Source organism: Oryzias melastigma, linkage group LG5 (genome assembly GCF_002922805.2).
Source record: "Oryzias melastigma strain HK-1 linkage group LG5, ASM292280v2, whole genome shotgun sequence".
Lineage (NCBI taxonomy): Eukaryota > Metazoa > Chordata > Actinopteri > Beloniformes > Adrianichthyidae > Oryzias > Oryzias melastigma.
The window spans coordinates 11,588,389-11,612,988 of record NC_050516.1 but is presented as its reverse complement, the minus strand read 5'-3'; the positions used below and the strand labels follow the sequence as shown (position 1 = coordinate 11,612,988).

The window sequence follows — 24,600 nt, the reverse complement described above, 5'->3', positions numbered from 1 at the left end:
GTGATGAAGTCCCTCGCTGTGAAAGTTTCAGTTCATCTGAGCGTTATTGACCACAGACAGGGGAAGCATTTCTTTTGCTTTATCTTTACTGGAGTAACAAAGAGTTAACACGACTCTGAGTTAATGGCTTCTATTCCACAGTTTCACTTCCTTCTGCATGAATTATGCCGACCTAAGCTGACAGAAAAAAAAATCGTAATGTGTTTTTATTGGAGGGCTGCCTGGTGGTGTGTTGATCACCCAAAAAAAGAGTTGCTGGTTTTCTGTGTGCACGTGTAAGAGCTTTTAAATTACTCTGATGCAGCAGAATGCAGTTTGACGGCTCCTGCTTTGGACTGAGGGTTTGGTTGAGTTTATCATGGATAATTTGATAAAGAAGTATAACTTATAAAAACAACAAAACTTGTTTCAAAAATTAATTGATATAAATAGTTGCTTTAGTAAGAACATCTTTAAGTTTGAGACTAAATCTGTGACTTTAAATCCAATTAATCAAAAGGAGGGTAAAAGTTTTGAGGGAAGTTCTAAAGAGTTCAATTAAAAATTATTACTTACATTAAGGCATCTGATTGGTCAATTTATAACTTGAGTAATTTGAAATGAAGAAAAAATATCACAAAGATAGAATGGGGGTCATCAAGAACACGTTTAAAAAAGGTATCAGAACAAGAATCTGACAGACACAGTGACTGCTCCTCATTTAGCAAAATAGATCTATGGAATTCTGGCTTCATGGAACCGGCAGGTACTTCCTGTTTGGAACGCGAGGAGAAGGAGGGATCACTTAGTCCCTTTATCTTATACAGTCAATGCATTCACTTCATCGTCATAGAAACTATAATTGAATTTAAATCTAAATCATTATCAAAGTTCAACGTTACAAACTAGCAGAATCACTGCAGAGAAGATCAACTTCAATAGATTTTTTGCTTTATTTTGTGTATTTTATCATCAGATTTGACTTTTTTCCTTTTTATTTGCACATACTTTTGTTTCTATGTTTAAAGCTGACTTGAAAACGTGTGAGATTCACACAAATCCCTGGCCTTTCTCCACAAAAAATAAAAATTAGTATACATGTGGCTTATGCTCATTGCTCACACAAACTCACAGAAAATACAGTTTCTTTTATTCTTTTCATCAACTCTGCAAACAAAAAACCCAGACTGGATACATAATGTCTTTACTTTATTCCTGTGTGAACTCAGAAGCTGGATTTATGTGGATTTTAAAAAGAGAAAAAAGAAAAGTTAAAAACAACAAAAAAGACACATCAACTGAGGAGCACAAAAGAGACAACGAAACAATATTTGGTCTCATTTTAACAAAAGTCCCTGCCCTTCTTTGAAGTTTTCTTCATCATAACAAACTGGAGAGTCAGATCTCACTACGCTAAAGCTTGACCCTGGGAAGAAGTTTAAAGAGCATAAACCATTGTACACATTTACATTTAACAAAATAGTAGATTGAGTTATTTTTTTATTCACTATAAAGTTAGATTTTAACAAAAGGTTCTGATTGAAAACCGATTATTCAAAATCTTAAAACGCTCATCCCTGATGTTATCCAGATTACCAAATTGAACTTCAACAATCTGTTTAAATGCATTTTTGCATGCACACTAATGAAAATACACAGTTAACTTTTGCAGTCTGATTGTCGTGTGATTTGGTGTTAAATTATTTCTAAAAATATATTTTCCTGAACCCCTTCATGTCATATGTTGCTAACTTTCAATTTACCGTTAAGTAATGAAGTGAATGTTAACTTCTTTAGCACCTTTTCCAGATAGAAATTCTTCACAGTGGTAAAAACACAAAGTAAAACTCAGTAAAAACAAAGTAAAATACAAAATTAGACAAACTAAAAACTCCCTGAATCAAATTGACTTGACCTTTAAAACAGATTGGAGTCAATCTGTCAAAATAACAAAGGGAGGGGGCTCCAAAGACGAGGAGCGACAGCTTGACGAGTAAAGTCTCATCTGGTTTAATAACAGGTTTTTGGGGATTTGTAAAAGTTTTTGGTTTGGAGACATCAGGGATCAGGCTGAAAAGGAGAGAGTTAAAGATCAGCAATGTACACAGGAGTTTGCAAATTAGTATCACCTTGTATAAAAAAATATATATATATGTAATTGCAAATAAAATCAGGCATAAAGGGGTAAAAGACTTAAATTCTGGAAGCCTTTGTCTTCTTAAAAACAATTCAGTCCATTTTATGCTAATTTATTCTCTTTTTGGCTCACTGTGTTGCTGGAGCCTATCCCAGCTACAACTGCATAACGGTGAGGTACACCTCAGACTGGTTGCCAATCCATTGCAGTGTCAAACAACCTCAAACACTCACACACAATAACTTACACTAATTAAACTATGAAGAATGTTTTTAGATTGTGGGAGGAAGCCTTAAGTGTCAGGAGAAAACCCACACATGCACGAGGAGAACATGCAGAAAGGTCCCAGCTGGGGTCTAACCGGGCTTCTTGATGTCAGTCAGGACACCATCATAACACCAGACAAAATGGAAATATTGATATGATAATAAAAGGTTTGTTTGCTGTTGGACAGCAGCTCTAAATCTAATTCACACTCATGGCATTTGTGGTTTTGGCTGGATGACAGCGGAAGCTGTTAGTTAGTTTTACAAGCTTGTTTATGAGCGGGGCTAAAGACATCCAGGCCTTTCATTAAACACACATTCACTTCAAAGTGTATTGGAGCTTCTTTTCTCTTCTTTCAAGTCTGAAAACAAAGATTTTATTGTATTTTATAGAATTTACAAATGATAAAATCTTCAAATGAAAGAAGGTTTAGATTTACAGAAGTGGATGAAACCTCTGAATCTCTAGAACAGCAAAATACATTCTGACATAAACTTTGGCCTTAATTGTATTTACAGCGTGAGGTGGAGAAGGTACAGTAGGTTAGGCCTTATGTATGCTTTTGGGTTGTCTGGACCTGAAGAGAGTCATAGACAGGAGCGGCCACATCTTAAGAGGCGCTCAGGTGTGTCTTGGGTTCAATTGAGGCTCAAGCGCCCACCTCATGAAAATGGAACATACAATTGTTATATGTGCAGTAGTGTATTGTGAAGTATTTGTAAGGATAGACAAGGAAATGTTTATGTGTTTAAACATTTCATGTTCAAAGACAATTCAAAGTGCTTTACATAAAACATTAAAACAATCTAATCAACAGAAATAGTAAAGGTGTGATCATTAAAGCATAATGATCAAACATAGACAAGCAGTGCAGATGTAAACTTTTGAATACAAATGTCTTTAACCTTGATTTACATAAACTGAATGTTTTAGTTGATCTGAGGATTTCTGGAAGTCTAGAAATATTTTGAGCTGATAGTTTTGTGACTATCTTCATTTGTTTATCAAAATTTCGGTCTGTGTCCACCACTAAACCCAAGTTTCTGGCCTGGTTGGTAGTTTTAAATGAATTGATTAAAGCTCTGCAGTGACCTCTAATAAAGACGATGACCTCAGTTTGGCTTTTGTTTAACTAAAGTAACACATCCAGGCATTAATGTATTTAATTCAATGCATTTACCAAGAGCCTGTACAGGGCCTCGGTCTCCTGGTGTCAGTCTAATATATATCTGTGTGTCATCTGCATAGCTATGGTAACTAATGTTGTTGTTCTTTATAACCTGGGCCAGTGGGAGCATGTAGATGTTAAATAGAAGTGGTCCCAGGATGGAGCCTTGGGGAACTCCACATGTAATTTCTGTTGCCTCTGACTTAAAAATAAAAGGTAAATGACACAAAATATTTACTCAGGCGGGGAGAAATACTCAGGATTCTTGGTGAGAGGATGGCGGCTGAGATGAGGCTTGAGAGTTCGCCGGGACACGGCGCCGAGCTGACGAGGCGGCTGGACGTAATCTCTTAGCAGAGAAGCTGAGACGTTCCGGCAATGAGTAGCCAACAGGAGAGATCTTATGAAGGGACAGGACCAGGTGATTCTCATCAACAGGCAGGTCCACTGAGGTGAGAGGCGGGGCAGACATGACAACGACACACCTGTGTCTCACCTACTTTCCCCTTACTTATGTGTTGCGTGAGTGTTTGCTTCAACTTGAGGCCAGCATCATGCTCGTAGAAAGAATGTGCATAAACTTTTTCACCGGGTGGTCTACGATCTTAAAATTTAGTACAGAACACCTGTCTGCCCCAACAGAATTCAGAGAGAGAACGTATAGACAAAGGGATGATGGGAAGTCAGTGCAGGCTTATGTCACGCCACAACTCATAGTTAAATTTCTGACATGTTGTCGCTCTGCAGAAACTATATCAGAGAAAACAACTTTTTTTTTTTATTTCGAATAAAAACTTCATAACCATTATTTAAAGACCATTGGGAACTCTTTTACAATAGAATAAAGAAATGACTGGAGTGGGGTTTTAGTACATTCTGTGGAAATTATCATGAAGTAGAAAGTTAAGAATGTATGGTTTCAGAATGGGTAAGCTTGGACTGACTCCGAAGGATGATGGTAAAAATAAATACCCATAAAGTCATATAGAAAGTTATTAAAGTAGCTGTTGTTTCTCATTTCTCTTTCTTGTTGACCAATGAAACATTTTAAACTCTTTCATGAGCATGTTTCAATGTTTGTGATGTTTCTTTCCTATCTTTAAATCCTTTGCCTATTTTGTTTTACTTGTATTATAGGAAATGGTCGATTCCTCTGTATAGTCCGTCTGCAGTGACCCTGCTGCAGAATCGCACCCGGATTCACTTGCAAGTAGTGCAAACGCTTAATTTTCTGATGGACAGTAATCTTTGCTAGAAAACTGTCTACAGGAGTAAACTACATTGATCTGAACACTCCAGTGTGAACATTTTAAGAGTTTTTTCAGGAATCTGGTGGTTGTAATGCAATTTAGATGTGAATAACACAATTGTAGATTTTTCTCTTTTATAAATTTAATTATTGATCCAAAAAACACTTGGTCTGAACACATCCAGCCTGAAGGGTGAAACAGCCAGCAGACTGATTTGAGATGGACTTTAGTTTCTGAATGGAGCTTGGCACATAGCCACTGTTACAGCTTCATGAGAGAAGAAAGTTCTGCCTCTTATGGAATCAGTCGAAGAAGCTCCAAAGAAACTCATGTGTGAGGCAGATGCAGCGTTTCTAACACAAAAAAACACACACTTCTCAATCACCTTTTGCCTCTCACTGTACATGTGGGTCTTTTAAATCCATGTCTTCTTAAAAAAAATCCATCTGTACAGACATTCCTTTCCTCTATATTCAGTGATGTAGGAATCAAATGGTTGGCTGGTGAGCTGATCCTGAAGAGGAAAAATGTTGTTCCGGGATGTTGTGCTCAGCGCTAATAATATGTATCAATAAGCTGAACTAAAGTCTGTCTGTAAAAGGAAAGGAGAAATTCAAACAGGATCAATGCGAAGAAACATGTAGTTTAAAAGTCCAAACTGAGAGTTATGGTGAATTAGAAACTGGTTATTCTCTCTTCCAATTTTCATGATAATTTAAAAACAAGTGATTTGAATATGGCAAAGAGGGAGAAGAAAGAATGAAAACAGTAAATGAAACTTTTGAACAGCTTGAAAACAGACGGTGATTGATTCAATCAGGAGTGTCAAACTCAATCGCACAAGAGGCCAAAATCCAAAACACACCTTAGGTCGCGGGCCGAACAGGATGAACATTCATTGAACACTCTAAAACTACATTTTTAAAACTTTAAGACCGTAACTTTTTGGCATAATTATGAAGTAGATAAATAGCATTACCTGTGATAATGCTAGTGTGAATGCTACAACAAGAATTTGGTCACTGAAGATGCTAGTGCTGATAGCTGAAAGTGCTGAAGTTGATAGCTAAATATGCTTAAGCTAATGCTGAAAGTCCTGAAGTTGATAGCCAGCTAAATTATTAGCTAAATGCCAAATTAGCCTATAAAAACACTTAGGTTAGCCAAAACAACTAGCATGTAGATGAAAAAAATAGCTAAACGTTAAAACATCCTAAAAAAAAAAAAAAAAAAAACCCAAATTAGCTAAAACAGCTGGCATGTAGATATTAGCCTAACTCCAAAACAGCCTAAAAAACGTATGTTACGCCCCATTTGGTCTAGGAGTCTAATGTATAGCATAAAGATAAATAAACAAATGTGTACCTGTGGACCTTCAGAAGGGTGGATTCTGTGTTGTGGACGTAGCTGAGATATTAGCTAAACTCAAAAACAGCCTAAAAAAAAGTAAAGCCTAACTTAGCCAAAACAGCTGGCATGTAAATATTACAAAAAAAAGACTAAAACATTTTTTTATGAAGGCTTGAAGTAGCCAAAACAGCTAGCATGTGGCTGAAATAATAGCTAAACTCCAAAATAGCCTAAAATACTAAAAAAAAAACGAAATTAGCCAGAACAGCTAGCATGTAGCTAGAATATTAGCTAAACTCCAAATACCCTAAAGATCTTAGTAAATGCCAAAATAGTTCAAAAACTGAAACTTTTTAATATAATTATAAATAATAAAGAGGCAGGAATATTATTCCAGAATAAATCAATTTAAACCTTAAAAAACTTTAAATATTTTACTCCCCATAAAACACTATTTTGTCAAAATTATACAAGTTAGAAATAAGCAGAAGATAACATTGGGCCATTATTAACTATAAAGTAAAATGCTCTGGGGGGCCGGATACGCCCCCGGGCCTTGACTTTGACACATGGATTAGATCATTTTAAAACTCAGTATGTCAAACTCAGCCTTACCAATGCTTGCAGATAAAAAATTAAGCTGTTGACTCTTCCAGAAAGGATTACTAAAGCACATAAGAGTTTCCTAAAGTAATTTTAGTCGTATTTTTGCCACTTGGAGAATAATGTTTGAGAACGTCATTTCGTGTGTGGCTGCTGTAAACTGTGAGCCTGCCCGGGCAGGACAATGTTTGACTTCATGCGTCCTCAGTGAGCTTGAATTTGGAAGAGACTCCCAAACAGATGGTTTCTGTCCAGCGACTCACTTAACTCACTTGAAAAGTATTTGTCAGCATGTGGACCGTGACTCCAGATGAAGTGATGTCAGTCCGATCGTCTTCACTTTGTGAGCCACAGTGACCGGTGGTGTTCAGCTTAAAGAGCCATGTTCCGGGCATGGAGAAGATGAGGCTATGAATGGAAGACATTATTTGTGTTATTGAGATTTACTTTTTATGATTCTGTGCTTACAAATATCCACAATTACACATATGCAAGAATCTGTTGCTACTGTACAACAATTTGGGAGGAAAAAAGGTAAAAAATGTGGAGAATCAGACCTTTTCTGCAACTGTGGGAACATATCTGGCCCAAAAAGTGAGCAGTTCCTTTGGAGCAAACAGCTCATTTATTCAAATCACTCTGATGACAGAACAGACCGTTCCTGGAAGGTTCCCAGATTATTATGCGTTGTTTTGGGCCTGTGGCTGTTTAGCTCCATCTGCTTGGAAATCAGCAGCGTCAGTATTTAACAGTATCAGGGGCAGCTGCCTAAAGACTTTCTGCAGTTAAAGCAACTTCCAGGCTATAAATATGTATGACTTTTTTCAATCAGCAGGTGAGTCTTGAATAATAACTAACCTTTATCAGATCCTTTCTGTGATCTTTTTCCACACGATAAGAAATATGTATATATGAAATAATTCCATGACACCTCACAATGAAGACGATTAGTGAACAGTTTTTATTGTTTTCTGTTTTAAAAGTCAGTAATTGCCTGATATGATGCATTTTTTTAATCAGCTGCTTGGTTTTGTAAGTCAACATGAAATATTGTCATATATTTTCAGTAATCGAGACAATATTTAAAACGATCATCCAGTACTATTTTCATATTTTCTCTCTGGTTGATGAGGGAAAGCAAGTCGTCAAACTGGCTACAGAAAGATGAAAGTAACATTAAAAACAGCCATCATCCAGACGCAGTTCCTACAGAAAATGGTGAACTCACAGTTCTGTGAGCATCGCTGAATGATCTGGTGAACCCAGACGCATTCACTTCTGTAGAACTCTCCAAAACATACAAACTCAACTCACTCGCTCGACATCATCCATGTTTTCCATGATGCAGCAAGCATTAAGCCCAGAAAAATGATGCTGCTCAGCTGGCTCTCATTTGCCAATCACCAACAGTATACGTAAGCTCTGCCCAGAGCCTCACTCAGTGTGAAGTATTGTTTGAGATGACCAAGGCAGTCCCGGCGCTGTGCAGATCACCTGCAGTGCGGTGTATGCTGGTTAGTTTCTGTCACTGATGTCAAATGTCCGCCGTCACGAAGTATCGCGGGAAAAGGGCGGGTTCAAGGCGCCTTCCTAAGCTATCGAAGCCAGAAAATAGGTACTGCGCTGGCTTCAAGCTGCCTTGAGGAGTACAAAACAATGCATTATGGGAAACGCTTTCAGGAGTAAAGTCTTGTAGCTCGACGTGACGCTGATCAGGAATAACTGGTGCTAAATGAAGGAAATCTGTGTATTTTGTAACTCTTCCTGGAAGGCAGTGGATCCCTGATGAAAAAAATAAACGAGATTTCAAATAATCTGTGGTTATGTGTTATTGCTGTCTTTAAAATTAACATTAATTTCTATTTTATCTATTTGGGACAGTGCATATGACATTCATCCAGTGGCTATATTTTATTTGTTTCACTCTGAGAGATGTTATATCAGGGGTTACCGGTTCAGTCTGGGGACGTTGTCGCCCTTTCGGGGGCGGTTGGGGTCTGACTTTGCAGCTTGTGGAGTGGACCCCACTGCTGTCCCTGTTGGGGTGGGCACTGTGACGATGTTCCTGTGGCTGAGCTGGCTCCTGGTATGAATAGATCCCCAAAATACTGTTTCTTCACAGCAGAGCCAAGCCCAAGTTTTTTTTTTTTTTCTTCTTCTTCTATACGTATTAATTGTTTGTGGGATCATGTCTGTGTGAGTTTATGGGGGGGATGGGTGGATTGGGTTTGTCTCTTTTTATTTGATTTATTTGCTTATTTCTGTTTTTAACTCTACGGCGCTTCAAGCTGTGCAAGCATGAGAAGCGTTCCTTTATAAATAAAGTTTGATTTAATTTGAAAAATAAAATAAAATACCTAACAGCACAGATCATACTGAGGGGGAGAGGCATACTGAAAACTCAACTGAAAGTTAAGGAAGGTCATGCTACAACAAAAAGTCATTGCTTATATTTAAATGTAAACCTGTTTGCTTCTGAGCACACCCACGTGAATAAAGGCGCTTCTTCTCCATGGCACAGCGGGGCGCGGTTTAGCCTCCAAGTGGAGGGCTTTCTATTCCTCTGCTTGGAGGGTGAGATCTTGAAAAGAATATTTTGGACACCATTTCCACCACAAATGCCCCTTCAAATGAAAGGTGTAAGGAGAAGAGCAAAATTCAGATTGGGCCTTAAAATTCCTCCTATATGTACACATCAGAAAACAAAGCTAAATGGTGGTCAAAGGTTCAATCTGTTGTCTGAATGCATTATTATAAGCTTAAGCTCATATTCTAATCTTACAGTTGTTGTTCAGAAGCAAAGCTCTTTCAGTAAATCATCTGTATCATGATCTTATTTGACACGAAATGTTTTGTTTTTAAAGGAACTTGAATGTGTTGCTTCAAAAGTAAAGAGTTAAAATTGCTTAGAAAAATATCTTAACTCAATTATTGTAAATATTTTAAGATACATTTTATAGACATATAATATATAATGGCCAGAAGATATAAAGTGTATTTTTCTAAGGTGGGGCTGTTTTGATCATTAAGAACTGGATCAAATGGGTCTTTTATTGTTGAAGGTTTCTGGTCAATAGTGCTTACTATAAATATATACTTATAATGAAGTATGCTTAGTAAAATAAACTTTAATAAGCTTTTGAGATGGACGTTTTATTTCAATTATTACTCAAAACATCTTAATATTCTCATTTAACCTTAATTATGTTTATGTGATTCCATGCTGAAAAGATTCACACGAATTAAACATTAAGGTGACCTAATCTGTTGACACAAATCTGCTTAGAGCTTCTGTTTTTTCTAAGTTAAAAACAATCAAATTTCCTGCTTTGATTCTGTGATGTTTTCAGTTTGATTTCTTGTTTGATTTACTTCCTGTCATTTTTCCACAGTGGGTTTATTGTTGGTCCCCACATCTGTTTGTGTTTATTTGTGTCTTCTGTGTACAATATTAATTCTGTTGGGTTTCAATTCCTGCTTAATTCTTTAATGCTGTTTAGTCTGTTGTCTCTCTGCCAACATTTTTCTGTTGATAATCGTTTATTTTTTCAACTATTTTAAAACCTTTGCAAGTTAAACTAGAAAAGCAGAGTCTTCTCTCAGATCCACCTCCTCTTTTTGAGCTTCAGCAGGAAAATGGTTAAAAGTAAAATACAGCACACAGTGAAAGATACAGATGAGTTTTCTGCAGCTAATTAGACAAACTGAGTCATTAGAATGGGTTTCTTTTACAGAGTTGCTGACATCATGAAGCAGAAAAAGCTCCCACCCAAAATGTTGCTCTGAATAAATGTAGAGCTCTCCTCTTTCATCTCCTTCGTTGACGTGTCTTTTCCTTTCTGAAGTCGGGATCCGTCTGGTCCGGAGCCTCATCCCGGTGGAGATCGGCCTTCCAGACCTGACGACTAACTGTGTTGGAAACGGTAGGAGTTCAGCGGCGGGAACAGTCACAGTAACGACTTGAGCAGAGGCAGACGTGTGCATGTGTCTTAGGGACCCATCCTCACAGATGCTAACTTCATTATCGCTTGGCTGCAGCTCATGCAGCAGGAATGTCGTCCTGCAAACGCATGTCCACCTCCAAGCCCCTGGTGACAAATAAGCCTTCACAGATTCCAGCTTCCCTCTCCTAATCGGAGTGCCACTCACTTCTTGAGAGCTCCACCGACGCACTCTCCACAGTTTTAGTTGGACCTCCAAAGTAAAACACTTCAGGTTTACTTTGGCCAGATTGGGAGGGTCCTCCTGGTGACTTGATGGGTACAGAAAAGATGAGAATTGGTGGGAAGATGCTGCTAATGAAAAACACATGGCTGGATCAGTCGACAGTCGTCTAAACAATGAGGAAGTGGGTGGGCGACTGAGGCGAGAGGTTTCCAAAACAGAGCTCCAGTGTCCACAGACGTTGGATTGTGCATCCAAACACTCCGTGTCCTCCCCGAGACTGATGCTTTGAACGTTTGTTGTGGCAAAACAAAATATCATCTGTGACACAGTCAGACACAAGAAAAAAAAAAGCCTGCAGCTCTCTGGAAGGAATCGTGATTAAATCTCCCCTGGAAATGAGCCGAAAAGTGAGGGAGAAAGAACCACTGTGACCTTCTGGGGGAAAGCCAGGGCTCAGACCCAGCAGGAAGGCTTGTCCACCAAGGAGGGGAGGGTTACAGACCCAGAGGAGGAGAGGAGAGAGAGGGAGAGAAGGAGGGATGTGCAGGAAAAGAGGGTGAAAGGCAGCAAGAAGGAAAAGCACAAACGTGTGACTTGGCAAAAGAGGGCAGGTACCAGAGGCAGGTAAGAAACTTTATTTGTCTCTACCAGTTTGACTGTTTTTGATGGAGGGAGATCAATAGGTTGGAGATTTTTTCCAGTAACATCATGAAGAGGATGGAGGCAGAAATGAGAGCACCAGAACTTCATGAAATGCTCAGACTGTAACAGAGCTGGCACTCTGCTTTTCCCTCCGACTCACTCACCTTGATTCCTACTTTTTCCATCAGTCAGGGAGGGGAGACGTCAATAGGTAAACATTTGCCTGGTGGAGTCCTGTGGCCGTTCATAAGCAGAACTTTTATAAATCCCAGCAGTTATATCACATATTTAAATGTTGGTGTTCAGGAAATGATTCAACCAAAAAGCTTTTTTTAAAAATACACAAACACAGTTTGAACTTTTTTAAAATGTATTTTATTTTGTTCTGTTGCAGAAGAAAAATTCTTGTTTATGAAAAAAGGGGAAAAATTCTGCTCCTGGAAAAGTTGGCTGGTGATTAGGGATTACAAAATCCAGTGAAACTATTATATAAACAAACAGTGAATGGTTCTCACATAAGAAAAAAAAGAAAAACTTTAGTTCTTCTTCTCAATTTGGTGTGAAAAAACCTTTTTATAACCATCTTTGGTCCATTGTTCATTCAGAACATCATTTGGCAAACTTTAACCATCTATCGCAGGAAATGGTGAGCTTTGCATCGCATGGTGGGACGTCTACAGTTTGTTTATCCAGCTGTGGTTGAGACTTTAGAACAGTGACAGAACAGGAAACAGATCATTTCAGGGGACTGATGTAACAAAGTATTAAAAAAAAATGTGTGGAAAACAGTTTTGCGTCTATTTATTGTAATAATTTGTGATAATATTAATGAGAACGGCACATCCCTCTTCAACATCACAAAAATAACGTAAAAAAAACTTAGAAGTGAGTAAAAAGAATGACTATAAATGGATTTGATTTGATTCAAAAAAGGCAAAATTGATATAAAATGATATAAGAAAGATAAATTATGTCAAAGTAAGCTTGGGAAATGAAAAAAGTGACAATAAGTGACCTTATTTAACTTTAAATGTGTTTCTACGATACTTTTTAAATGACATTTTAAAGCAAAGCTGGAATAATTCACACTAAAACCTGTCATAAATACATACATATTTGAAAAGTAAAGCTTAACCTTTTAACACATGAGGCGCGCCACACAAAATCTTTAACATACTGTAACTTTTCAACCGTTAACATGATCAACGTCATTCTAGTAGATTTTGAAGGAGAAAAGCGGGTCGACGCCGCTTTTCTCCTTCAAAATCTACTGGAATGACATTGATCGTGTTAACAGTTGAAAAGTTGCAGTAAATCAAAGAACAAAACCACTGGAGCTCTGGTTTTAAAGGGTTAAAGCAAGATTTTAAAATATTTTAGGATACACCCAAGAACAAAAAAGACTGAACAGCAGCTCAAAGTGGAGAACAGGGTGGGAAGAAAATGAATTCAGATTCTTTAGTGGCAGATCTTTTCATTTGTTCAGCTTAGATTGAAAGCAGTGGAAGAAAAAAATACAAAAAACCTCCAGAAATGTCTAATATTTACATGTATGCCAACATTTTTTCTTCAGGTCTGAAAACTAAAGCATCACATTAATAAACAACCCATAATTTAACCTTAAAATGTTGTTTTGCTGAAATGTGTTACTTAGAGAGCTGAAAAAAAAGTCAGTTAAACATTTGGACACCATCATTTTCTACTTTTTTTTCCTCCACTCGGAGAAGGGTGTGTTGCTTTGTCAGAGTGATAGATGGTTTGCATGTTTCGACTCACTTCCATAAGCCGAGTTCCCATTTTCATGTCACATTTCCTTGTTGGGAGCAGAATAGGGAAAATTCCTCATCCATCTCTGATACTTCTCAATTGTTTTCCAGACTTTTAACAGAGAAAAAGAGCTGCCTTGTTTTTGTTTTTTTTCCCTCTACAAAGAGCTATGAGGCTCTGAGAGGGAAAAAAAGGAACAGAGAGGATCAGATCTGTTTTTTCAGGCATAGATTTTGGATCTGAGCCTCATTTGCATCCTGGGATTTGATGTTTTCAGGCAAAGACAGTTCAGAGCAGAGAGATGACAGACTGTGCACGTTATTAGTGAGTCAATAAGCAATGATTTTTCAAGTTCTAATAAGGTTTTGATCAAATTTATGTATTTTTCTGACATTTTTTGTTTAATCTTGTTGCCTTTTCATCTTATTTACTTTTCCAACCAAAGAAATTTGAATCAGAAAGGAGTTTCCTCTAAAAGTTTTAAGTAGATTAGAGCCCTTAAAAGGGATTGATACTATAAATTCTCAAGAAAATGACAGAAAAAACAATCTGGTCTTCAAAGAAACAATAACAATGCTCAATAACAAACCTAAATATATATATTTTTAATTTTAGGAGAAAATATGCTCAAAAACAAACACTATTCAATACTCTGAAGTGGATTCACATCTGTTGAATCCACTTCATCAGCAGGAGTGCATACCGAAACTCACGTTCCAAGGAAAACTGAGCGTTTTCCAATCAATGCCGTATAAAATCCGAATAAAATCTATCATATCGCTTGGTAAACAGAAGGTCTCCAGCAGATTATAGTCTTGGAAACATCTGAAGTTTCCACTTGGCCTGAGCGCAGATCAAAGTTCCTTAATCTCTCTCACATTGAAGCCCCTTTTCCCGCTGAGCCAAACTGATAAAAAGAGTCTTGATCTCTTTTATTCCCGTCAACATTGATTTCCTGTTCTTGCCCTCCTCTTGAGATTAGTTAAATTATTCTCCACAGACACCAGATTTTTCCTCAAAAACACAACTTGTCTTTGTTTTCACAAAGCAAGAGCTCTGCTTCTTCTGTACAGTATTTTCATCAAACCCACGGGTTCTCCCGACAGTTTTAAAAGTGTGTTAAATCTGTCATGCTTTTGGCACAGAAGACCAAATTCCGAAAGACTTTAGAATCTTATGTGCAAAGGTGTTTCGAGGAGGGATGGGGGAGCCAAAAACTGCAGATTAAAGCTGAGGGTGTGTTAAGGTTCAGAGCTGTGGAAAAAAGAGGGAGTCTGCAATTCAGAGTGGAGCAGCAGCAGCAGGAAAAGGAGGAAGCAGGTTTCCAGATGCTTTTCAGAGGAGAACACAAGCTTCTCCAAAGCAGGTGTGTCACAGGAAACCAATAAGAGGAGAAGGGAGGAGAAGGGGAGGCCGGCGGGCTTCAACAGATCCAGCAGAACAAGAATCCTCACATGTGGTGGAAAATAGAGAAAGATAAAATATATTGACCAGACTGTGAAAAAAAAAACTGCAGGAGAGTAACATCAATGAGTCCAGAACAAAGATAGAATAGAAACTGATTGCAGGTGCGAGAGGAACAATATAACTGTGTCTTCTTTCACTATAGGCACATTTTGTTCAGTTTTGTTCAGGATAAAATCACTCAGTTCTTTACAAAAATGAAACCAAAGCCCAAACACAGACAGATTAAGACATCCAACACTGACAGGACTCACTAAAACTGAAGATAAAAGCCAAAAATCACCATTAGACTAAGATCAATAAAAGCTTTTCTAAACAGAAACGTCTTGACCTCGGTTTTAAAACTCTCAATAGAGTTGATCTGACGTAGTGACAAAGGAAGGGAAATCCCAGCTTGAAAGGTCAGATCGCCTCTTGTTTTGTGAAAGTTTTAAAAGATTTTGGTTTGTAGACGTCAAGGATCTGGCTGAAGAGTAAGGGCTTAAAAAGTCAATCATTATGCGGGAGTGTGTCAGGGCAAAGCTCTAAAAAATTAAATTTTTAATTCTAAATTTAGCAGGAAGAAAATGTAAAGAAGACAACAGCAGAGTTTTGTGTGTCTGCAAGTGCTTGTTAAAACATATAAAAAGTGAATTACGATACAAAAAGAGATAAAGCATGAATTGTTATTTCCAGGTCTGAACTAGATAAAAGGTTTTTAATAAAGACTCACTCTGATAAAAATTGTGCTTTTTGGTGTTTTTAACATGTTCTTTTTTCTTATGGAAGACATATTAGGAACATTAGACTTAACATTTCGTTTCTGTAATCAATATTTCTTTATTCGCTTTGTTGTGAATCAGGTGCAGATGAAAAAATCTGGCTCAAAACTGTACGGCAGGATAATTCCAATATTGCTCGCCATTTTTATTGCACTGCAGTAATAATTGTGTGTAAGGTCATTTGTCAGAGGAAAACACATAAAAAATTACAGCTGGGTTAATATTACGTCCACTGTCCCAGAAAAATAAATATAATTGTAATAAAATAAACATTTAAAGGCAACTATAACACACAGATTATTTTAAAATATTGTTTCTTTTTTACATCAGTGATTCAGTACTTTCCAGAGAGGGTTACAAAATACACGGATTTCCTAAAATCAATGTGCCAGTAATTTCTGATCTCCATCACATCAGGTCAGGACACCGTTTCCCACAATGCATTGTTTTTTAGTCATCTCGGTAGCATGCAGCCAGCGTAGTTCCTATTTTCTGGCTGCGCTGGCTTAGGTAGGTGGCTTGCACCCACCCCTTTCTCATAATACTTTCGTGACGGCGCGACGTTGATGGAAAATAACAAAAAAACGAACCAACATACACTGCGCTGCGTCCACCTTGGTCATCTCAATCTCGCTCAATGTGAAGTTGGGCTTGTGAGGGGCTTTAAGTGTTACAAACGGATAGACAGCTGCTTCCATGTGGAGCAGGTTTAATAGTTCAGACAGGAACTGAGCACAGCTAAAAGTCCACAAAGCTAGATCAGGCTCAGACAGGCAGAGGTCAATCAGAATGGGATTATCCAAGAAGAGACGAGAGATGTACGAGTCCAGGCGAGGGTCAGGGCAGGCGGCAAAGAATCAGAGACAAAGCAGGGTCAGAAAAGAGGAGCTCAGGTCCAGAATGAAACTCTCAGTAATGCAGTCAGAGTGGCTCAAAATAATACTTCACACTGAGTGAGGCTTCGTGTAGAGCTTAGAGTCCTGTAGGTGATGAGTGTCAGCTGAGCAGCATCCGGAGAGTGTGCGCTGGGGTTGTTGGGAGATGTGGTGTCTCCAGTACTCTGGAGTTGGCTAGGTGACTAGAGAAGGAGACAGAACTCTGACTCCTGACAGAAAACTAGCAGGAGAGAGTGTAAACAACAGGGATAATGGGAAATGAGGGTAGGCTTACTCTGGGCCAAGCGTTTCACCCACAACTTAGAAGTGAACTGAACTTCACTAGAAGTGAATCAACTTTTGCCGCTCTCTAAAAAATATGTTGCACCGTTAAAATAGTACAATCGTAGTTAAAAGACAATTGAACTTTAACATACATGCTGATTAAAATAATTTAAAAATACTTTTTTAAAGTAACTAAGTGCTGCTAGACTGAAGAAATAGACCCGGACTTGCAAATGACTACAGTCTCAATGCAAATGTGTGTGTGATAGTGGAGGAATTTCAATGAACATCTGTTTCACTTGAGCACATTTGGCGTTTAAACTGTGTTGCCATAGCAACCATTGTTTTAAGACAACTCAGTCGAGAGCTCTTCAAACACATCTCCAAGTTTTGCATCAGAACATTTGCTTTGATCACAGAATAAAAATGGAATACTCGTCTAACAATGAAGCAAAGAGTTTGTAATTAGTATTCAAACAATACAGTTTTTGAAAGTTGTTTTGGCACAAATAGATCAGTAGATCAAATGGGTTCAGTCTTGTTGAGAACAAAGGTTTGTATTCTCTCATCACTCCCACACGAACCCCCTAAAAAATCTGTTTTTGTTTCATTTGAACACAAATGTTCTTTTTGTTCAGGACGATGAAGGCTGGTGTGGGACTCCTCTCTGCTCTAGCCCTGTTCCTCCTGATAGGACCAGCTTTCTGTCAGAAACCTCGGACAAAGAAACCCACCAGGCGTCCAGCAACCACCAAGAAGCCATTTGTCCCCAAGCCTGCTAAACTACCCCAGCCAGAGCCCAAGGAGCCCACAGACTACCCCCCAGTCATTCTTGGTCCGCCGTCCTTTTTCCCAGACTGCCCCAGAGAGTGTTTGTGCTCTCCAAGCTACCCGAGTTCTCTCAACTGTGAGAACCGGAACATCCGTGTGATCCCAGTCATCCCAGAGAGAACTCATTACCTGTACTTGCAGAACAATTACATTTCAGAGGTTACTTCCGAGGCGTTCCGCAATGCTACTGAAGTCAGCTGGATCAATCTGGCCAACAACCGCATCGTCCGCATAGACAAGCAGGTTTGCCAGATCTGTCTTTTACTTTTATTGATCTGAAGATGTCTGGAATAATACATCTGTATACGTTACTTCTGCAGGTTTTTGAGAAGATCCCAGGTCTGCTGTACCTGTACGCACAGAAAAACCTGCTGAAAGAAGTCCCATCAGGTCTTCCATCGACTCTGGAACAGCTCAGTCTGAGCAAGAATCGCATCTCCAAGATTCCTGCCGGGGCCTTCAAAAACTTGAATCATCTGTCTCTGCTTGACCTGTACGACAACCAGGTGAATCTGCTCACACACAACTCAACTGCATAATCATGAGCAAGTCTCAGTAGCAAGCACAATGTCATCTGTTTTAGCTGAGTGACAGCGACCTGGGAAAAAACACCTTTAAGGACCTGAAGAATCTGGTGCAGCTAAACTTGGCTCATAATGCTCTCAAGAAGATGCCTGCTGGCGTACCAGCCGGCCTCGTACAGCTCTTCCTGGATAAAAACCGCATAGATGACATCCCAAAGCAAGTACACAGTGCACGTACTGACACACAGTCACCTAGAGAAAAACCACAATCATTGAAAATGTCTGATTGTGTCATGCAGAGACTACTTTGACGGCTTCACTCACCTGGCGTTCGTGAGGCTGAACCACAACCAGCTGAGCGACAAAGGCATCCCCAAGTCCGTGTTCAACCTGTCCTCTCTGATGGACCTGCAGCTGTCCCACAACCAGCTCAGCATGGTTCCTCTCTTCAACAGCCACCTGCAGCACCTGCATCTCAACCACAACAGCATTGAGAGTGGGTAGTCCGTCAGCACACCCTGCCTCTGCATTTTTCATGACAATTAATTCATTCATTCCTCTCTCTTTGTGGCTTTCTTGCATGTTGATTTTGTTGTTGGCAATGGCAGAACTGGAACATTTTATGTGGGGAAGACTTTGGAAGGGTAGTAAATGAAAACATAAGTTGAAGGACATTACAAATGAAAGGATTCAAATACAATTTTATTATTGTTATTAATGTTTATACATCCGTTTTTATACAGCTGAGGGGCTGTTAAAATGTTGCTTTTATTGTTTTTGCAAGGAAACTTGTATTGATGACTATTTTATCTTTGGACCAATCCAAATTCGTCCCTTCTCCCTTCACCTTTATTTGAAGCGATAGTTTAAGTGTAAGTGTGTCCAGGGGTCAGCAACCTTCAACAGTAAAGGGGCCATTTGATCTTGTTTTGTACTAATCAAAACCTTGACGGAGCCGCATAGTCACTCTAGTCTTTAGGAAATTTGGTTTTGCACTCATGACCTAATTCTTTTTAATTAAAAATATGAATTAGGTCTATTTCTTGGCACAAACAAAATAAAAAATATAAGAAGAGCCTTGCATCTCTCAAAATGTGATTTAAAAAAAATTGTGTGACTAAAGCTCAAATAACGTTTTTGTTCTTTTTCCTCTCTTTGTCCTCAGCAGTCTTACACTGCTGGGTTTTTTATCTCAGTTTGGGGTTGGACCTTGGTAGTCTTAATTTGCGGGTTTTGTTTATTTGTTTTCTTTAGGTAGTTTTGGTTTGGCAGCCATTAGCAGGGAGCTTCTGACTCCGACAGTTGAAATGGCTGGATCTCCCTGACTTATTTTATGTTTGGCCAAGAAGCCACAATGGAGAGATAAAAGAGCCACATGGCTCTGGGGCTGCAAGTTGCAGTCCCTTGCTCCAAAAGGAGGGGTATATTAATTCCTTCCCTGCGAGGGTAAACTACATCACACTGAGAAACACTTTTCTTCATGTTGGTGTGCTCTGAAACACAGGCGTTTACATTTAAATGTAAGTAATGACTTTTTGTTGTAGCATGACCTTTTTAAAGTAAAAAAAAAAACTATGTTGCTATGTATAATTAAACGCTGGAAGCTCCACACTAAAGCTAGCAAACCGGCGATTATTGATGACGTCATCCAACGAAAGTGACATCCAAAATATGAGACACAATTTTTTCATAACTCTCCATTTGGAGGGCAAACTGAAGAGAGAATGGAATCATTCAGATTGGGCTTTTGTTAATAATTATGCTTATACTAGCCGAATCCATANCCCCCCCCCCCCCTCCAGATGTCCTAACTCCTGAATAGGAGCAAGTTCTGAACCCAATCCCTAGCCCTAGCCCTTACTCAGGGAGAGGGCTCTAACCATAACCAACCTCTCCCTGCAATTATTCAAAAGCTCCAATTTTTTGGGGGGGTGTGCTCACCTGGGTGGGTTGGGGCCTGGAGCCCTGGTCCCGGGTGTGCCTCCTTCTGAGGTAGGGTCTGAGCGCTTTCTTTCTACCCCTATGGCTTCTCCCTACATTTAGCCCTCCAAATGCAGAGTTATGATATGCCTCGTTTTGGACCTTGTGGCCGGTCTAGAATGGTTCGGGCAATTCAAGCGAGCCTTTCCATTGAGCGTTGGACCATCACAACGCATGTGGGGTGTAGACTGATAATGTATCTGTGCGTCATAATGGTGCAACTACAGCAATTCTACTTATTTGCAGATACGGCGTGTCAATGGTCCCTAACCTCAGCGAATAAGGAGGAGTAAAGTATGCAAAGAATTTATTCTTTTTTGCAAGAACATTGTGGGAGACAAACCAGAACGCAGCCGAAAAGGGGACAAAACTTTTGGCTTGGTTCTTGATCATGAAAAGCGCTGGTCTGACACTTGCCGTTGCTGTAAAGCCTTTCTGGATCAATGGATTTAATTTCCATGGACCTGCAACCAACGAATTTGTCCGGCCTAATGGGTCCATTTATATTGGAAACCCTCAAAATACAGTTTTAGCCCAGTCCAGTCTGGACTGCTCAGTGGAAACAAGGCAATAGTGTAATCAAATCCAGAGTTTACTGCTCAATGACATCATCAATAGTTGCCGGTCATCTACGTTAGCACATAGTTGCCAGCGCTTGGAAAATATATAACAATGCTTGTTTTATAACTTTGAAAGGTCATGCTAAAACAAAAACTCATCACTGAAATGTAAATGTAAATTTCTGTGCTTTAGACCTCACCCACATCAGGAAATGCATTTCTCCTCCTCGCCACAACACAGATCACCCTACCAGCGAAGGGATAGCCAGTCCTAAGTCGCTATGGCTCCTCCGTAAAAAACATTTTCAGACACCACTACTGTTTCAGGCCAGAGGGCCAGGGAAGTAATTCGGATTCAGTCATTGTCTCAAAAGCTTAGTGGCCTTGTGGTAGAGTGTCTGTTCTAAGAGTGGAAGGTTGTGAGTCCAAATCCAGGCTGAGTCATACCAAAGACTATAAAAATAGGGTCCAATGTCTCCCTGCTTGACACTCAGCATGAAAGGGGGTTAAACCACCAAATGGTTCCCAAACGCAGCAGTGTTTGGGGGTCAAATGTGGAGAACAAATTTCACACACCTGGCTGCGCGACAACTCATGGGACTTTAACTTAACTCAAAAAGTGTAGGGGGAAAAGCTTTTTGCTGGAGGAGCAGCTGCCCTCACTTATCCCCCTGTAGCTCCGCCCCTGGTTGTTGGTTAAATATGATGTAATTTTTTTAAATGATGACCTAAACTTTCAACAACAAAAGATTTGTGATGTTTTAGTAGTGTTTTTTGTCCATAACATTTTCCATGGTGATTCTATATGGCTTTTTATTTATTTTTTTTATTTATTTTTTATTTTTTTAGCTTTACTTTCAGTTTTTTATGGAAATTATTTGATGTGAAAGTCAAGCTGAAAACTTATCAACAATTCACATGACAGAGGATTCTTTGTTGGTCTAAGACAGGGATGGGCAAACCATGAGGGGCCTTTTAAACTATTTAATTTGGCCTACAAAACTGGAATAAATTACATTGATGAATTCATGCAGTGTTGGAAGATTGGCTGTTTTTCTGACATTTATGTGTTTTCAGAGTTGGACAGGGATTTTTCCAATCATTCCAACACCACATAAACGCAGCATTTCTTTTATTCCCAGAATTTGCACTAATATGAGAACAAAAGTCACAGTTTTGAAATGAAAGCTCCAAAATGTTCTGTTATGTATGTTAATATGTTACAACTAGGGCCGGGAATCGATTAAAAAAATAACTAATTAATCACAAATCTGGACAAAATTAATTGTGATTAATTGACATTAGTATTATTATTCTTTCTTTTTTTTTTGCAGTATTTGCCAGACACTTATCTGAAAATAATAATATTATGAAATCACACACAAATTTGTACATTTAGAACATTTATTTTTAATCTTTTGGGCAACTCTGGTATTGTCTACTTTTGAATTTACTTTGGTATTTTCAAATACCTGCTTGCTTATTTGGTATCATTTTGATCATCACAACCCCCGCTTTGTGACACTACCTTTAATTAATAATTTCTCTATGTTGTATTCACAATTTCACAAAATTTTCTGGAAAAATGTTATTTTTCTCACAAGAGCACTGCTTTTTATTTTACATTTTTCCTGGTATTCTGTTTTTCCTTTTTCCCAGCTTTTTCCTTTTTTCTCACACATTTACTTCATTTTGCTTATTAAAAATAATAAAACAACTTGTTTGGGAGAACTTTGACCCAGCTGGATTTCAGTCCTGCTGCTCACAGGTGGGGGCATGTCTGTCTTCGCTGAACTGTTTGCCTCACGCGGCATCGGGGGTGGGACTTTTGCTGAAAACTGCTGAGTTTCCTTTATTTTTAGACAATTTTATAGAACATTTATGTCGGTTCCCATCCAAAAATAAATATTGGTCGGTTTCCTCTTTGGATTTCTCAAAGCAGACGGCTTAGTTTCCTTCCGGCTGCCCCTCCCCCGCCCCCTATAGCGGGGGAGGTGCTCTGCTGCTCTGCACTGCAGACTTTAGTGAGAAGTTTATTTTCCACCTTATTTATTAAAATAGAAGATCAGTTCCGTCTAAACACTACAAATAAATCCCATATTATCCCTTTATTTTAATGAAATCTCAATCACAGAATGTAGAAAAAACTTTACGTTTATTTTAGACAGAGTTTTATTACACTGATCTCACAGCTGCACAGCAGGACGTCTGAAGGTGGTTAATAAATATTAACTAATTGATTATGTTTTATTATTTGCACGAGTTAACGCGTCAACATTCACAACCATAGTTACAACATATTTATTAATTGTCAATCATAATTAAAGCATTCAGATTATTTCTTTCTCTCATGAGGTGAATAACCAAAACCCTCCAGCATCTGCTTCTAGTCGGTCCTTCTGTCAAATTTTAGCCCCCTTTGTGCCTCAGGAGTCAACTATTTTCCTTACCTCTGGTCTAAACATTTTCTACCAAAACATCAAAAACTACAAACAACCCCTTCACACAGATTTTTTTTTTACAAATATAAATAGTAAAAACAGCTGTCATGACTGCTTGACAGGCATCAACGGCACTGAGATCTGCCCATTCAACCTGCATTCTGACCCGAGTAACCCCGATGTTCTGCCGAGGCTGAGGTAAGTCACACACAACGACTGATAAAGTGTTAAACTTACAACAGAGCGAGCTTTTCATTCATCCAGTGTGCTCATGAGCCAGCGTCATTATGCAGCATGGTGAGAACCTGTTCTGTCACTTTAGGTACCTACGCTTGGATGGAAACCACTTGAGTCCTCCCATCCCGATAGATATCTTCATGTGCTTCAGACATCTTCATTCCATTGTCATTTAGGAATGTTCCAAACACGCACACGCTCAAAAACCACAACTCACGACAACATACGCTCAATGAGGCACGTGTTCCCAGAACATGCATGATGCAGAACAAAGAAAAAAGCTTTGACAGACGTGTCGTTGTTGCCAGTTCTTCAACATTGGATTACAAATGAAGACACGAAAATGCCACCTTCAGATTTATTGAAATTGTTGTTTTGTTTCATTCATTTTTTCCCTCGAACATAATGTTCTTAGAAATTGTAAAAGGTCTGAAAATACAGGTACATTGACAGACACAAAAAAGGTAGTTGTGTTTGATATATCAGAGAGAACAGTGAAGGACAGACCTGCACATGACGTCCAAAGATCCCAAAAATAAAACTACCATGTAGTTGAAACTGTCCCCAATGTTCCTGGGATTTTCAAACATAAAGAAACACACACCTTTTCTTCTTTTATTCCTATCTCTCTGTATATTATTACTCTGTATAAAGATGCTCTGTACAAATAATGAAAAATAAAAGGTTTTCTTCGATCACTGGATTAAGTTTGAGTAATTTAAATTTAGTTCGTTTTCTGTACATAAAGCCTTTATCGTTTAAAAAGTAGGTTCTGTCTTTGATATGCAGTCTCAATAAAGTTTAAAGAAAAAAATGCTGTTTTTTTAAAGGTAGATTATTTTAAAGGACTAAAGTCATTATAATTGTATCATGAATAAATGTCTTTGCAAAAGTTGCTTAGATAAATCAAACTCCAAACTTAATCAATCTCATTCAAGAAAGCATTTCTTTAATAACATAAAACATTTATTTCAGTACTTCTAATAAAATGGTTCAAATAGGTATTAATATTATTATTATCATGTTAGTCTTGGTGTTCCTTTTTAAAATAATCCATTTTGAAAAGGGTTGTAATTGCACAACCTAGTGGTTAAAAAGAGCACATCCATCTATCCTCTATCCCAGCTTTGACCCGGTCGGGGTCACAGGGTTGCTGGAGCTAATCCTTGCTACTACTGCAGAGGTAAAGACAGGCCATAGCGTGCCAATCCACTGCAGGGTCACACTCAGACCTAATGGATGTTTTTGAGTCGCCAATTAGCCAATAAAGCATGCTTTTTGACTAAAAAGTGTCAGCAGAAATCCCACGCAT

General features: G+C 38.6%; 1 protein-coding gene across 1 annotated transcript; it reads left to right on the top strand.

Moving 5' to 3' along the window:
• Positions 1–11,351: 11,351 nt before the first annotated feature.
• Positions 11,352–23,983, top strand: LOC112144492 (proline/arginine-rich end leucine-rich repeat protein). Its single transcript, XM_024269038.2, has 7 exons — positions 11,352–11,545; positions 17,354–17,789; positions 17,867–18,052; positions 18,130–18,287; positions 18,370–18,566; positions 23,174–23,249; positions 23,374–23,983. The coding sequence occupies exons 2-7, from the start codon at positions 17,358–17,360 to the stop codon at positions 23,462–23,464; spliced, it is 1,140 nt and encodes a 379-aa protein (XP_024124806.1). The 5' UTR covers positions 11,352–11,545; positions 17,354–17,357; the 3' UTR covers positions 23,465–23,983.
• Positions 23,984–24,600: the final 617 nt, after the last annotated feature.